General features: G+C 42.7%; 1 protein-coding gene across 1 annotated transcript; it reads right to left on the bottom strand.

The window, feature by feature from the left end:
• Positions 1–464: 464 nt before the first annotated feature.
• On the bottom strand, positions 465–13484 carry LOC311109922 (T-cell surface antigen CD2-like). The gene is made up of 5 exons (XM_084152937.1): positions 13303–13484; positions 1978–2253; positions 1637–1882; positions 1249–1407; positions 465–1106 (listed from the first exon to the last, which is right to left on the bottom strand). The coding sequence occupies exons 1-5, from the start codon at positions 13367–13369 to the stop codon at positions 1042–1044; spliced, it is 813 nt and encodes a 270-aa protein (XP_084009063.1). The 5' UTR covers positions 13370–13484; the 3' UTR covers positions 465–1041.
• Between the last annotated feature and the right edge of the window lie 3118 nt (positions 13485–16602).

Here is a 16602-nt window from a genome sequence, read left to right as displayed (position 1 = left end):
GGCCTTTTATTGTCCCCAGCACAAGGTGCACATGTGTAAAGATCATGCTGTTTAATCATCTTATTGATATGCCTCATCTGTCAGGTGGATGGATTATCTTGGCATAGGAGAAATGCTCATTAACAGGGATGTAAACACATTTGTGCACAATATTTGAGAGAAAAGCTTTTTTTTGCGTAAGGACAATTTCTGGGATCTTTTATGTCAGCTCATGAAACATGGGACCAACACTTTACATGTTGCGTTTATATTTTTGTTTAGTGTACTTGTATTTTCAAAGAAAAATATCCATACGCTAACTTCAAAATGTATTTGAAAGTAAATTAAATACTCTAAATAGTATTTGACGTGAACCCAGGTCTGTCAGCTATTAATAATTGAAGATGATATACATTGCCTCAAAGCACAGCTTCATCATTAGCTCTGTGGTCGGCAATAACATAATTGAGTCAATGACTATGTGCCTGTAATTCTTTAGTTTTTATTGACAACCACACAGACATCAAGTTAAGGTCACAAATTCAAGAGGAAGTGGATAGATAGGCTACAACCTATGGATGATTTTACTAAACACTCAACTCAACACATAAAAACAATGACACATAATTTTGAAAAGGCATTGGAAGAAAAACATTTAATTTATATAAAAATGAGTGTAAAAATAATCTATATTAATTTGTAGAATAGAACACTGGGTATTTTTTCCTTCCTTTTCTATTCTTTAGATAATACAAATTTCAACATGTAGACTGCTGGAACTCCTTTCCTTGGATCAAAAAGTATATAGGCTAAACCTGTTTTCCAGACTCATTGCCTGGGGGGGTGAGGGCCTTTCTTCCTGGGCTGGGGTAGCGGTGGGGGCTGCTCCTCATCGTCATCCATTGGTATCTGTGAAGGCCTCTCTCGAGCCTGGGCTCTGGGTTGGGGCGCTGCCTGGCTGGAGGCTCTGGCTGTGGGCCTTGGGCCAGTGGAACCAGGTGGGGGCCCACCGGGGGGTCTCTGCCTTTGCTTCTGGCCCTCTGGGTGAGAAGGATGCTTTGTCTAGCCCTCTGGGTGGAAAGGAGGCTGGGTCTTGGTCAGGGGGGCTAGTCTCAACTCTCGTTCCTCTGTGAAGGAGAATGAACAGATGAAATGAGGGAGGGAGGTACCCAAAAAAAGACAAGATACTGTAGATACCGTAAATGTTTCTGTTCACACAACACCAACACTATAGCCATAGATGTTTGACCTTTGGTCTGAAGCGATTACCTTCAAAGCGCATCTGGCTCTTGTGTCGGCTGCGGCAGCAGCACACCAAGGTGGTGATGATGAGGAGGAGTACCAAGCCCCCTCCCCCGGCCAGGATGCCCACCATGGTCCAGAAATCAAAACCAAACAGTAAACGAGGAACACCTGAGTCTGAGACAGCTGAGAGGAGGGTGGGGGATGAGGGGTGGAGCAGAGGAGAGAAAAACAAGATGTTTTACTTTATTTTTTTACCTTTTTTTGTTATGAGGTGCGCCACCAATCTTAGATATTTGTTCCTTTCTTCCTGGAAACAGAAGAAAAACAGAGAGAGAGAAAAAAACTGAGGGAAAGAGGAAGACAGAGAGATTCGCAAAGAGAATTGCAATTGAGCCCTTCAAACATACTATACCTTTGCATGTTGGTTTGATGACATCACTTGTCTCCTCGCTGACCTCGTTGGCTGCAGAGCAGGTGAAGGTGTCCGGCGCTTTCAGTGTTTTCCGATCGATGGTCAAGGTTGTCTTTGTTTCCCTATCTAGGGTCTTTGTGTTCCTGCTCCACTTGAAATTCACTCCCTCAGTGTTGGTCAAGGTACAGGTAAAGGTGATGTCCTTAGCAGAACAGGTGAATTTCACTGAGGGCTTGGAAACCTTTTCTGGAAAGAAACAAAATGGCCGCTGTCAGTGTCTCTAAAGGAGAGGATACAGTTCTTGTATGGTTGGAAAGAAAGAGTGAAAGAAAGAGACTTACCCATACACAGTCTGAAGGACTGCTCTTTGATGCTTTTCCCGTCGCTGTCGAACACCTCTGCTTTGTAAGTACCTTCGTCTTTCAACATCAGGCCTTTGAGCTGGAGAGACCCACCATCTACGATGTCCTCAGCCTTGCCTAGTAGGAACTTTCCATTCCTTCTTTTAAATATAAGTTTTTCATTGTGTTTCCAGGTTAATTCTTTCGAACTCAAGTCAGTGTATTTAAGATGGATGATGACGGGAGATCCATTTCGGAAAGAATAATCGCATGAATCTGTGATAGAAGAGAAGAAAATATATCAGAATAATTCTCTGTTGTTGCTGACGGTACCATACATTTATTGCATTTTGGGGTAAATAAAGAATTATCAAATGTGATTTAATTCAATAATTATTATTGACATTTTTGGTTAAGCATTTATCTACATTTATCTACAATTATTACAGATTTTTTTTGTATGAGAAGTATGCTACATTTCAAAGTAAAATAAGTTAATTTCAAGTACAATTGTCCATTGTTCCTCATCATTTGTCAGTTAGGCCAACTACCTGGCAAATACGCTCTAAAACAGGCCCGTAAAATAAAGTGTCACAACTTCTACCAAGTGTTTTTAACTTGGATCAAATTCGAATAATGCTACTGTATGAAAAGATGTGTTCAACTGGTTGGGTTAGCCACAGTAACCCAGATTGTTCTATTACAGCTTCCTGTTCTTGTGTACTGGTTGTTTGAAACAGAACATGTCTAAAACCACAACTGTCTGAAAGGCCACAGATACTTCAACAACAGGACCTCTTCAAATCAAATGGCCTATCTGGGGACAATCTCATAGACACAGATGGTCAGATTAAGCCTTCTCCTTGAGTAAATAGGATGTTGGTCAAATGACAATTTTATACACATACATATCAACGATAATTGACATCAAAAAAATTACATTGACATGGAAAAAAACGTTTAAGTAAAGAAATAAGTATTGTACCACATAATGATCTTAAAATATCTAAATAGCATTTACAACATCCATACAAATCATTCTAATAATGAGATAAAATTGCGATATCAAATCATGGAAAGGAAGTTGTTAAAAAACAGATGACATTGTTACGTTAACAAAAGAACACCTAATCGAGGCACCACAGAAGAGAGACATTTTCAAACAAATTATTGTTGGCCAAGTCATTGTTCATTTTCTCCCTAACATTGCTCAAATCAATTGTGATCAAATTTACAGATTCAATAGCAATCCATTAATGTGACCATCAATGCTATTTAAAATCAATAGACGTCCTCTTCTCAAATAATTGATCTTTTTTATTTTATTTTATTTCACCTTTATTTAACCAGGTATACCAGTTGAGAACAAGTTCTCATTTACAACTGCGACCTGGCCAAGATAGAGCAAAGCAGTGCGATAAAAACAACAACACAGAGTTACATATGGGGTAAAACAAAACAAAGTCAAAAATACAACAGAAATACATATAATATACAGTGTGTGCAAATTTAACAAGTTATGGAGGTAAGGCAATAAAATAGGCTATAGTGCAAAATAATTACAATTAGTATTAACACTGGAATGATAGATGTGCAAGAGATGATGTGCAAATAGAGATACTGGGGTAAAAATGAGCAAAATAAATAACAATATAGGGATGAGGTTGTTGGGCGGGCTAATTTCAGATGGGCTGTGTACAGGTGCAGTGATCGGTAAGGTGCTCTGACAACTGATGCTTAAAGTTAGTGAGGGAGATAAGTGTCTCCAGCTTCAGAGATTTTTGCAATTTGTTCCAGTCATTGGCAGCAGAGAACTGGAAGGAATTGCGGCCAAAGGAGGTGTTGGCTTTGGGGATGACCAGTGAGATATACCCGCTGGAGCGCAGACTACGGGTGGGTGTTGCTATGGTGACCAATGAGCTAAGATAAGGCGGGGATTTGCCTAGCAGTAATTTATAGATGGCCTGGAGCCAGTGGGTTTGGCGACGAATATGTAGTGAGGACCAGCCAACAAGAGCGTACAGGTCACAGTGGTGGGTATTATATGGGGCTTTGGAGACAAAACGGATGGCACTGTGATAGACTACATCCAATTTGCTGAGTAGAGTGTTGGAGGCTATTTTGTAAATGACATCGCCGAAGTCAAGGATCGGTAGGATAGTCAGTTTTACGAGGGCATGTTTGGCAGCATGAGTGAAGGAGGCTTTGTTGCGAAATAGGAAACCGATTCTAGATTTAACTTTGGATTGGAGATTCTTAATGTGAGTCTGGAAGGAGAGTTTACAGTCTAACCAGACACCTAGATATTTGTAGTTGTCCACATACTCTAGGTCAGACCCGTCGAGAGTAGTGATTCTAGTCGGGTGGGCGGGTGCAAGCAGCGTTCGGTTGAAGAGCATGCATTTAGTTTTACTAGTGTTTAAGAGCAGTTGGAGGCTACTGAAGGAGTGTTGTATGGAATTGAAGCTCGTTTGGAGGTTTGTTAACACAGTGTCCAACGAAGGGCCAGATGTATACAAAATGGTGTCGTCTGCGTAGAGGTGGATCTGAGAGTCACCAGCAGCAAGAGCGACATCATTGATATACACAGAGAAAAGAGTCGGCCCAAGAATTGAACCCTGTGGGACCCCCATAGAGACTGCCATAGGTCCAGACAACAGGCCCTCCGATTTGACACATTGAACTCTATCTGAGAAGTAGTTGGTGAACCAGGCGAGGCAGTCATTTGAGAAACCAAGGCTATTTAGTCTGCCAATAAGAATGCGGTGGTTGACAGAGTCGAAAGCCTTGGCCAGGTCAATGAAAACGGCTGCACAGTACTGTCTATTATCAATCGCGGTTATAATATCGTTTATGACCTTGAGCGTGGCTGAAGTGCACCCATGACCAGCTCGGAAACCGGATTGCATAGCGGAGAAGGTACGGTGGGATTCGAAATGGTCGGTGATCTGTTTGTTGACTTGGCTTTCAAAAACTTTTGAAAGGCAGGGCAGGATGGATATGGGTCTGTAACAGTTTGGATCTAGAGTGTCACCCCCTTTGAAGAGGGGGATGACCGCGGCAGCTTTCCAATCTCTGGGGATCTCAGACGTTACGAAAGAGAGGTTGAACAGGCTAGTAATAGGGGTTGCGACAATTTCGGCAGCTAGTTTTAGAAAGAAAGGGTCCAGATTGTCTAGCCCAGATGATTTGTAGGGGTCCAGATTTTGCAGCTCTTTTAGAACATCAGCTGTCTGGATTTGTGTGAAGGAGAAGCGGGGGGGGGCATGGGCAAGTTGCAGCGGAGGGTGCAGAGCTGGTGGCCGGGGTAGTGGTAGCCAGGTGGAAAGCATGGCCAGCCGTAGCAAAATGCTTGTTGAAATTCTCGATTATTGTAGATTTATCGGTGGTGATAGTGTTTCCTAGCCTCAGTGCAGTGGGCAGCTGGGAGGAGGTGCTCTTATTCTCCATGGACTTTACAGTGTCCCAAAACTTTTTGGAGTTAGTGCTACAGGATGCAAATTTCTGTTTGAAAAAGTTAGCCTTTGCTTTCCTAACTGCTTGTGTATATTGGTTCCTAACTTCCCTGAAAAGTTGCATATCGTGGGGGCTATTTGATGCTAATGCAGTACGCCACAGGATGTTTTTGTGCTGGTCAAGGGCAGTCAAGTCTGAGGAGAACCAGGGGCTATATCTGTTCTTAGTTCTGTATTTTTTGAATGGGGCATGTCTATTTAAGATTGAGAGGAAATTACTTTTAAAGAACAACCAGGCATCCTCTACTGACGGAATGAGATCTATATCCATCCAGGATACCTGGGCCAGGTCAATTAGGAAGGCATGCTCGCTGAAGTGTTTTTGGGAGCGTTTGACAGTGATGAGGGGTGGTCGTTTGACCGCGGACCCGTTACGGACGCAGGCAATAAGGCAGTGATCGCTGAGATCCTGGTTGAAGACAGCGGAGGTGTATTTAGAGGGTAAGTTAGTCAGGATGATATCTATGAGGGTACCCATGTTTACGGATTTAGGGTTGTACCTGGTAGGTTCGTTGATCATTTGTGTGAGATTGAGGGCATCTAGTTTAGATTGTAGGATGGCCGGGGTGTTAAGCATATCCCAATTTAGGTCACCAAGGAGTACGAACTCTGAGGATAGATGGGGGGCAATCAATTCACATATGGTGTCCAGGGCACAGCTGGGGGCTGAGGGGGGTCTGTAGCAAGCGGCAACAGTGAGAGATTTATTTCTGGAAAGGTGGATTTTTAGAAGTAGAAGCTCAAACTGTTTGGGCACAGACCTGGATAGTATGATGGAGCTCTGCAGGCTATCTCTACAGTAGATTGCAACTCCACCCCCTTTGGCAGTTCTATCTAGACGGAAAATGTTATAGTTGGGGATGGAAATTTCAGAATTTTTGGTGGCCTTCCTAAGCCAGGATTCAGACACTGCTAGAACATCAGGGTTGGCGGAGTGTGCTAACGCAGTGAATAACTCAAACTTAGGAAGGAGGCTTCTGATATTTATGTGCAGAAAACCAATACTTTTACGGTTACAGAAGTCAACAAATGATAGCTCCTGGGGAGTAGGAGTGATACTGGGGGCTGCAGGGCCTGGGTTAGCCTCTACATCACCAGAGGAACAGAGGAGGACTAGAATAAGGATACGACTAAAGGCTTTAAGAACTGGTCTTCTAGTGCGTTGGGTACATAGAATAAAGGGGGCAGTTCTCCGGGCGTTGTAGAAAAGATTCAGGGCATTATGTACAGAAAAGGATATGGAAGGATATGAGTACAGTTCAGGTAACCCTAAGCGTTGGGTAACAATGAAAGAGATAGCGTCATTGGAGGCATCGATTGAGCCGGTCTTGGCGTGTATGGGGGGTGGAACAAAGGAACTATATGAGGCAGTTTGAGAGGGACTAGGGGTTCTACAATGAAATTGTATAATAAGAACTAACCCAAACAGCAATAGGCAAGGCATAATTGACATAGGAGAGAGGCATAAAGCAGTCACAGGTGTTATTAGAGAGAGCTAAGACACAACTGGAAATAGCGATAACGTTTGGGCTAAGACTAAACAGAATAAACAGGACAGGGTACCGTGTAAAGGAACAGTCCAGCATGCATCAGCTGTGCAGCTGAGTGATCATAAGGTCCAGTGAACAGCAATATGTGAGTCCGAGAGCATTTCAAATTGGTGCTTCAGCACAGCTAGCAGGGAGCACAGTTGTAGTTTGCGTGTGCTAGCGGGCCGGGGCTGGCAGATGGATCTTCGTGGTCGTCGCAACGGGAAGCCTGTTGAAACCACATCAGACTATTTCGTCGGCAAACCAGTCGTGTTGGATCGGCGGGGCTCAGTGTCAACACTAGGAGGTCCCGTCCGGTTGACAGAGAGGTAGATAGCCGGGAGAATGGGCCTGAGGCTAGCTCAAGGCTAACTGGTGCTTGCTATAGGGCAATGGTAATCAGCCAACAATAGGTTGCAGCTAGCTAGCTGGTTGTGATGATCCGGCGCTAGGGTCCAGTGATTCCGGCAGAAAGTCCAATAAGCTCTGGGTCGATAGCACGCTGTGCAGACTGGCCGACGAATTGTCCAGGCTAGAGTTAGAGCTGGCTGGTGGATAGTGTAGGCCACGGACAGTGGTGAAGACGTTAACGGTAACTAATAGCAGGTAGCCATTCAGATTGCGGCTACACTCGTTTCAGCTTAAGGTTCTTGATGAAAGTTATAAAGAAATAATAGAATCCTTTCCACGTTGGGTGAGGCGGGTTGCAGGAAAGTATATTTAGTTAAAGAATGAAAGTAAAAAATTGAGAGATATAGACAAAAAAACAAGAAACGGGATATTTACACAGGACGATGAAATAAAAGCGACCGCACTGCTACGCCATCTTGGACCCAGTCAACAATCTAACAATTACTAATCTTTTTTACTGTAAAAAAAAACCTGGACTAAACAAAACATCCTCAAAAACCAATCAACAGGTTTGGGGGGTTAGAGGGAGAGTGTCTTACCTGCTGAAAGAGAGAGACATCCATGAATGACAAGGAATGCCTGTAGTAATGTACAGGCCATTGTGTTGTTACTACATGTACTATGAGAAAAATGTACAGGTTTCAGTTTAGTAGTCAGACTCTTCCTAGGTCTTAGTGTGTGTGTGTGTGTGTGTGTGTGTGTGTGTGTGTGTGTGTGTGTGTGTGTGTGTGTGTGTCTCAGAAGAGGAAATGATCCAACCAGCGGGCCCTGTATGTATCTACTCCCTCAGCAGTGTAGAGATGTCATATCTTAAAAAATAAGCTTCAAACAAACTCTTCATCTTCTCATCAGTATCAACACAGGCATTTTCTCAGGCACGTCCTAAACACAACCTTTTTTAACAAATGTTCTTATACAATTCATGTCAAAAAAGACATCTAGGCTACGTTCATTGTGTTGCATTAAATGCCACAAAACTCCATATTTGGACATTCTCATAAAAATAAAAGAAGAAGAATATTACTCATATAAAGTTTATTTATGATACTGGTTTCAGTTCAGCTTTTCCTATCTCAACCCAACGCTACGCCGTCATACAAAACTGACCCTGGGTCTGTGCTTAGGCAAGTTCATACACTGTTGTCACTTACCAATTCCAAACTGAGCCCTATTACCTACTGGAAAGCCCATTTGAAAGGATTGGACAAATGAAAGCAATATGGCAGAATGTGTTGATACCACAGGAGGTTGGTGGCACCTTAATTGGGGAGGCCGGGCTCATGGTAATGGCTGGTGCGGAGCAGGTGGAATGGCATCAAATACATCAAACAACATGGCTTCCAGGTGTTTGATGACATTCCATTTGCTCCGTTCCAGACAATTATTATGAGCAGTCCTCCCCTCAGCAGCCTCCACTGGTTGATACCTTTTATTTTCCTCTATCTACCAGAAGTACCCAAGTATAGACAAGTTTACGCGCTGTATCCCGGGTGGCGCCATAACTCTACACAAATGCATTTCATTTCCGCCGGAAGTTGTTTGTACAACGTCTGCCGGTGTAAACACAGCGATGTCGACGCTAGCTTGGGAACACGGTTCTACTACTTTGACAGCGAGCACAGCTAGAAAGGTGCCCATTCGCTCAACCACGGCGCCTGACAAGTTTTTGTCAGAACACTTACACCCATCCTTCCGTGGCAATGCCGCAACCCGTCAAGGAGCGGAGGGGGAGGAACTTGCAAGGGACTATTTGGAAACTCTGGGCAACAGCATTGAAACCAAAGGCTTAGTGGTGTGCAAAAAGGAACCGTGGCTTGCAGCATCTCCCGATGGAGTGATAAACAACGACATTCTGTTGGAGATCAAATCACCTGTGATGGGAAACAAGTCACTTGCAGAATTTTTGGCAACAAAGAACTGCGAAATCACAACTGTGGCAAACGGAGATAGGGTAGATTACCATATTGCCTGCAATGGTCCAAAAGGCTACTACATGCAGGTACAAATTGGGATGCACTGCACAGGGCTTCAGCACTCCAAGTTGGTGATCTGGAACAAAACTGAGCACCTAGAAATCGAAGTACCCTACGACCAAGGCTTTGTCCAGGGGCATATCATAAGGCTGCGCACATTCTACTTTGCCCACATGCTCCCGAAAATTGTTGATGATTTTGTTGAGGGAAGGTTACAGTTCTGCAGTAAATATCTCAGCATTTTAAAACCAAAATAAACTGCCTTATTTAGGTCATGCCCACAGGAGCCAACAGATGTCCATTGTTTACATGATCTCTTTATGCTGTGCAATATATCAGTGTGCCTACTGTTTGAGTGAAAATAAAGTTTGATGTAATTTCAATCCTTAGAGTGCTATAATTTATTTTAACACAGTTCATAATTCATAGTAAGCTCATACTGTACATAAATAACACTGGATTAATTAATTGTTTTGAGGAAACTAAACAAATGGCTTCAACAAGAAAGATTGCGTGTTTAATCTTAACAGGTATTAAAAAGTAAAATACAAAAGCAGCCCACACAATTACATCACTATGAAAATATTTATATATAATATAAAAAAATACAATGCACGCAGTATTTGTTGTGTTTATCTGTATTTAATGAACAACATGGCTGGGTGTTGGTAGACAGGGACACAGGGCAAGATTCTAAACCTAACTGATCAGTGGACTCTTCAGGTTAACTAGGCCAGCACAGATGGTTAAGATGTTGTCCAGTTTCGGTGTCATGCTGATGGGAACATTCTGGGATAAAATCTTAAACACCTTCAGTCTCTGGATTGCTCTTTCCACATGTATGCGGACATTGGCTACTCGCCTGGTGCGTGTCGTCTCCTCATTGGTCAACTGATTGCGCCTGTAGGTGAAAGCAGGGATGTTCAAACTGACCCTTCTCTCATCAAGCAAGTCTCGAATGGTGAACCCACGGTCCGCCATGACCTCATCACCAGCCCTCAGATAGTCTAGGAACCCACTGTCCATGGTGATAAACTTATCGCTGCTTCTGCCAGCATAGGCATCAGATAAACATGATTAGCCCATTAGGGGCCACAGCGACGAGATATTTCACAGTGTTGCGTGATTTATACTGGCTGAAAGTGTCACTCCTTGAGTCGTGGTTTGTGGCTCTCTGCATGGCACTTTCGGCACAGTCAATGATGCAGGTGGTTCGAGGGTAGTTCCTCTGAAACGACAAGGGCATGGTGGCACGAATGGTCTCTCTTGGAAGCCAGGGGATCAGGACTTTGAACTGTTCACCCATCACGTCAATCCAGTGACTAATCACAATGCTTGCCATGGATGTAGACACATTGAAGCGGTGAGCAATATCTCCTAATATTAGGTTTAGTTTTAGTTTCATCAACGTCATAAGTATTTGGTCAACAACAGGAAGGGTAATTGATGGCTTACTGAAAGGCAACAACACCGTCACCAGGGTGAAGAATTGAACCATAAGCACTCCTGTATACAGCCGGGACCTAGCATCATCAATGACCGTGGTGCTGGTCACAGTAGGACCCATTTCTGCCTCGCACTGTGTGGCCTTGTCTACTTTAACAGACTGTGTTGTTGAACAGTAAATGTGATCAATATGTGACGGATCCTCCCATTGGGTCTGGGCATCTCGAAATTTTGGTGTAGCAGGCTCGGCCTCACAGACAGGCTGACAGGTTTCAGGAGCATCTAAAAAGGGGAAGAGAAAACATGGATGGAGCAAAATTAATGCAGGCATAGAGTCCTCTCACTACAAACATCACAATGGAAAAATGTGTACTACAACATTGCACTCACACGCACACACACAATCATCATCACAACAGCCTGCCACCTTGCATTGTATTTATGATGTAGACTAAGGCACACACAGGCAGGCACACACACACACACACACACACAATTAATGATGTAGCTATCGTGGGCATTGTTTGTCCCATCTCCAAAACAATCAACTGCCTTAGCAAAATACCGGTAGCAATGTTAATGTATGACAACTTCTTCATAATTAACAGTATTGTCAGCTTCATAGCTAAAGTTGCTGAACTTACCCTCAGATTCAAGTCTGCGTTTCTTTATCTGGGGGGAGGCAGTGGTCCGCTGGGTGAGTTGACGCCTCTTTGGCTGGGGAGGGCGATTGTATCCCAACCACAACTCTGGGAAAGGATTATCCTTGGTAGGTTTTTGGTCAACAAAGTGATAGGAACAAACAAAAACGTTGAGGGGTGGTTTCTTTAGATTCAATGCCTTCAGCCAGGTCCTTGATTCCGAGTCGGTATCAGGCTTGCGAAAAAATGTAAACAATGGAGCACATGGACATTGCCTCTTCGTAGCTGGTTTGTGGTCGTAGCACTCTCTATCTAACCACTCGTTCAGGTGCTTTCTCGAGTTTTTGCAACCAACTACCGCACACGTCGTTCCCGAACCACTTTTCTTCATGTTGTAATTGTAATTTTTATATCCTCTTTGTCACTGCGATATCGGTGCTTTGTCGGCACAACGGAGCTAGCTAGCAAAACAAACCCAGCCCGGCAGAACGGAAGTGGATTGCATCGACGGGAGGAGTTCAGGAAGTAGAGCGGAAACGGCTCAAAAACTTGTCTATAGGTGATTGGTCTTGAATTGGAATAGGGCAAGCCAGTGAACAACAGTTCTCATGAGCTGTAGAACTATACTGACATCTAGTGTTCAATAAAGGTAGTTGCATCACCTGCACTTTGGACATTCCAATTGCCTTTCCCCCCAAACTGTCAGTATTGTTGTATGTTTTTCCAATTTTAGTCAGTCCAAGAGAGAATTTACACCTTACCAGTATTCTTCATCATCATCATCATCATCAGCAGCAGCAGCAACATCGCATTTGAATATAAATGTCCTTTCCTAGACCTCGGATGACTTCAGGAGGTCACGGTGGTCGACTACATTCCATGTGATCGTGCACACACACTATACATTTTGTATTGTAGATATGTAGTGGTGTAATGTTGTATGATGAACTGTTTTATGTGTAATGTAAGTGCCTAAATGTGTTTGGACCCCAGGAAGAGTAGGGGGCATCCCTAGTAAGGGGGATCCCTAGTAAATAATTTAGGGGAAGCCAGCATCCTATATGTTGCCCATGTATCTGATGCTGTCTGGACAGAAATAGTATGACATGCCATACTCTTTTGGTCCAGACAGAATCCGATACATTGTTTACACATACTGAGACAGAGGGGCGCTGTTTCGCTCGCTCGGATTCTTTATCTGAGATTGATGGGTCTTTCGGTCTCGGTCAAATAATTATCAATATTTTTATATTTTATTTGGATGGGCAAGGAGGTACGGTAGAGCGGGCCAGCCCCCCTAAGGCCCGCCCCTAACACCGGCCCTGCCATGATCATGCAGACCCTTCTTTAGGTTTGAGCCTTGGTTAGGCCAGGACTCAATATCCGATAACTTCTTGAAGTTTGCTCTGTGTTTAGCTAAACGGAACAGGAAGGGTGCGGTCCTTATTTTTCAACGAAACCGACATAGACGTCGTTTAAAATCATTCAGACGTAATATGTTGAAAATCAATAGGAAGAGTGTGTTTAGGCTATTGTCCATTCCTCCATAATGTCGTTTATGATTTCAGATTGCCGTGTTTTTTTTCAGTGATATGAATCCCACTCCGCGGCTGCGCTTCTAACTTGAAGTTGCAGCGCACATAGTGTTCATAAAATACATTCTTACATAAACCTATTGTTCATGATAATCAAAAAGTATGTGATGTTGCTGGCTATGATATACAATTAGGCCCCAATAGGAAACAAGTAGCCTAACAAATAGTAGGTATGCCAAACGCTACGTTCGGCCCTGTCAGTCGGTTCAACTTACCTTCGGAGACCACCGTTCGCGCCAGACAAAGCAAGAAACACGACATGATGAACCTTAGTTTGGCCATATTTGCTAGTTTGTTACTTTTATTTATCGAAATAAACTAAGTTCAAATGAGATGGGGTTCATAGCCTAGCCTGTCGAGGCTGTGAAAGTGAAAGTAAAATGTGGATTTTAGTTCCTCCCTCTGCATGAGTCATGACCTCTCGGTTGAAAATAAAATAACGTTCCATTTCACTTGTAAATAATGTTTAATAGCTGCAGTACAAGCACACTGTATCCCAACACGTTGCATTATGTTTTATGCTATATTAACTTTATTTTCTAATCGAACCACTTCTGGAATATTCCTTGCTGTAGTCGTGCCCTTATCTGGTCTTTGGCTGTGTGTATAATTGGCTACAATGTACAGAATTACATATAGAATTTAGAATTGATAGGATCACTGTGCTACAATGTAACAAAAGTTGTCAATACTGTAATATTCAAAGGTAAATTAATAACTATAGCTCATTTACTTGTCCTCCTGTCCACTGAGTGTAAGAGTGATTCTAATTCACCAGCCTAGCCATTCACCTATAGGCCTATGAGGCATGCACACTAAAACATTCACACAATGAAATATTTTCCTCAAAACATAATACATTTTTGCCATCTTGTTGCATGGATCAACATTTCATTATAATTCACATTTATCAAAGTTAAAAATTATAGTAGCCTAGGCTAAACATGACAGCACATCATATACAGGATAACAATATGATACATAATAACCAGAAAGAGATAGAAAAGGAGATATGAGTTTACTGAAGAGAAACAAACCTCCCCTGTACAGAATCTAAATATTTATCAAACAAACTATATATTCAACAAGTGCTTTTCAACTGGTTTCTCCTGGTACAGAGGCTGTACCTGTACTTCTCTATGAAGTAGACAGAGTCAGGGACGGCCTGTTCAATAGGGCGATATGGGCGACGCACTGCCAAACGGGAAAAGGAAGGGATTTTTTTTCTAATCAATTATATCACGGCAACAGTAGTTATCAGTGTTGTAATCTATACGTCTGATCTGCCACAGTGCCACACTGCCACTAAATGTCGAATCAGGCTAAAGTCGTGCTTCAAATGGCTCCACCCCCTTTTGGGGCGATTTCAGTCAGATTGAAAATCGCCCAGAACTTCTGTCATAGACTCCCATGTAAAATCTATTTTTTTCAAATTTCAGAGCCTTCAATACAATCTCAATGGGTGTCTGTGGGCTTGCACTTACGCGCTTTCGTCATACGTTACGTAACCATGAACGTAACTGAGAAAAGAGTGGATTGTTTGAAAGAAGTTCCTTTTTGTCGGCGAACAAATGAAGATAAATTGGCAACGAAACAATTAGGACCTCCCAGACCAAATTTAATAATTCAACAGGTTTCTACTAAAGGCGGAAAGTCCTACACCCGAGGATTTTCCAAAAATTGGTACGAACGAAAAAAGACATTGCCACTCACTCAACTGGATGACGAGGGATACAGGCTAGCTGTCCGCCGCCACAACGATGAGGTTAGTGTTGATAATCACAAGTTTACTGGATGTGGATATGGTGTAATAAAGGCAGTTTATTCAGAGGTAAATATATCTGGAATCGCGTTCACGGACCCGTTCGTCAAACTCTTAGGGAGCTATAAATTAAGCCCCATTACTTACCATATCAGATAAGAGAAATTGCTGCAGCTACATATATTTTACATCCTGGCCCTACATAGTTCACTATTTGCATCACTTACCAAAATATTACATGTGGTCATATATGCTTGGAAAGTGGAGATGCCATAGAACGTCAAAAAAGTAAACATTGCTGGAGACACATTGCCGTTTTGGAGAAGACATCGCGTTTGCTAGCGAAGAGATTTGTTGTGGCAAATGAACTTGGGCTGGGAATTGCCAGGAACCTCACGATAAGATATATGCATCAGCATTGCGAGTCTCATGATTCTATACGTATTGCGATTCGATACTGTGATTTTATTGCGCACCATATGTCTGTTGCAGAGGGATCAGAAAGCCATGAGAACGAGTTTTGATCAGTCATGGAAATAAAAGTGCTGAAAACAAATTGGCTCCCAATGTGAAAAGATTGAGAACAAGCTATGAAGGAACAATAATGGTGTTTTGGTGCAGGTACAGCCAACTAGCGCTAAAATATTGCGATATTGTCAATACAGTATATCGTAAAGTATCACTATGTAACTCGATTTCTTTCACCCCAATCCCTCAAATTAACGGTAAATAACTGAATTGTTTGCCCCACATTTAGCTAAGATGATTAGCTAGCCAGCTAAAATGTTTTAGTTAGTTAGCAGTCGCATCTACAATAGTTTACTGTCAATAACATGTCTCCAAAAATGACGTGGTGTCTCCAATTGTGTTGACATTTTACAATTGCAATGCGCATCCATGAGTATCCACTTTCTGTAGCTCAGCTGGTAGAGCATGGTGCTTGTAACGCCAAGGTAGTGGGTTCGATCCCCGGGACCACCCATACACAAAAATGTATGCACGCATGACTGTAAGTCGCTTTGGATAAAAGCGTCTGCTAAATGGCATATTATTATTATTATTATTATTATTATTATTATTATCTGAAGAGAGCCCCGAAACATTGTGTGCAGACATTTTATGCAATAAATGAAGTAGGTTCAATCTAGTAGTTCTGATCTTCTGATTGGTCCTGATGAGTTGGGCGAGGTCCCCTGCAGGCTACTGTCACTGTTGCATTGGCTCTGAGTCGGGTTCTCTGTCTTCAAATGTTCAGCCTAAGAGAGGGGATTTTTGTGTGTGTGTGTGTGTGTGTGTGTGTGTTTAACAGTGATGATGTGTGTGTGTGTGTGTGTGTTTAACAGTGATGATGTGTGTGTGTGTGTGTTTGTGTGTGTGTGTGTCCTCAGAGCAAGAACTCGTGAGTTGGAAGAACTGAGAGGCCTATGGCGTGGGTGTTGTCCTTGGCCACCTGCTGACAAGGCTGACAAGATAGGACCCTTTTGTCCATTGTTATTGGATAGGAACAGAACTTATAACCAGCTCCTGACCTAAATAGATCTTAGCACAACATTTTACTCAACATATCATATTCCATATTCACTATAACAAATATATTTACTACGACATTAGCAAGAACCGCCACATCCTCAGCCGGCTAATCCAGTGTGTGAAGTTTTGCGGAGTGTTTGAGTTAGCTTTGCGAGGCAAAGATGAAACTGAGGGCTCCACCAACCCTGGTAAGCCAACACTTTTGAGATCAGTCAATAAATGC

Source organism: Coregonus lavaretus (assembly GCF_964263955.1).
Source record: "Coregonus lavaretus genome assembly, chromosome: 35".
NCBI classification, from domain to species: domain Eukaryota; kingdom Metazoa; phylum Chordata; class Actinopteri; order Salmoniformes; family Salmonidae; genus Coregonus; species Coregonus lavaretus.
This window is presented reverse-complemented; position numbering and strand designations above follow the sequence as displayed.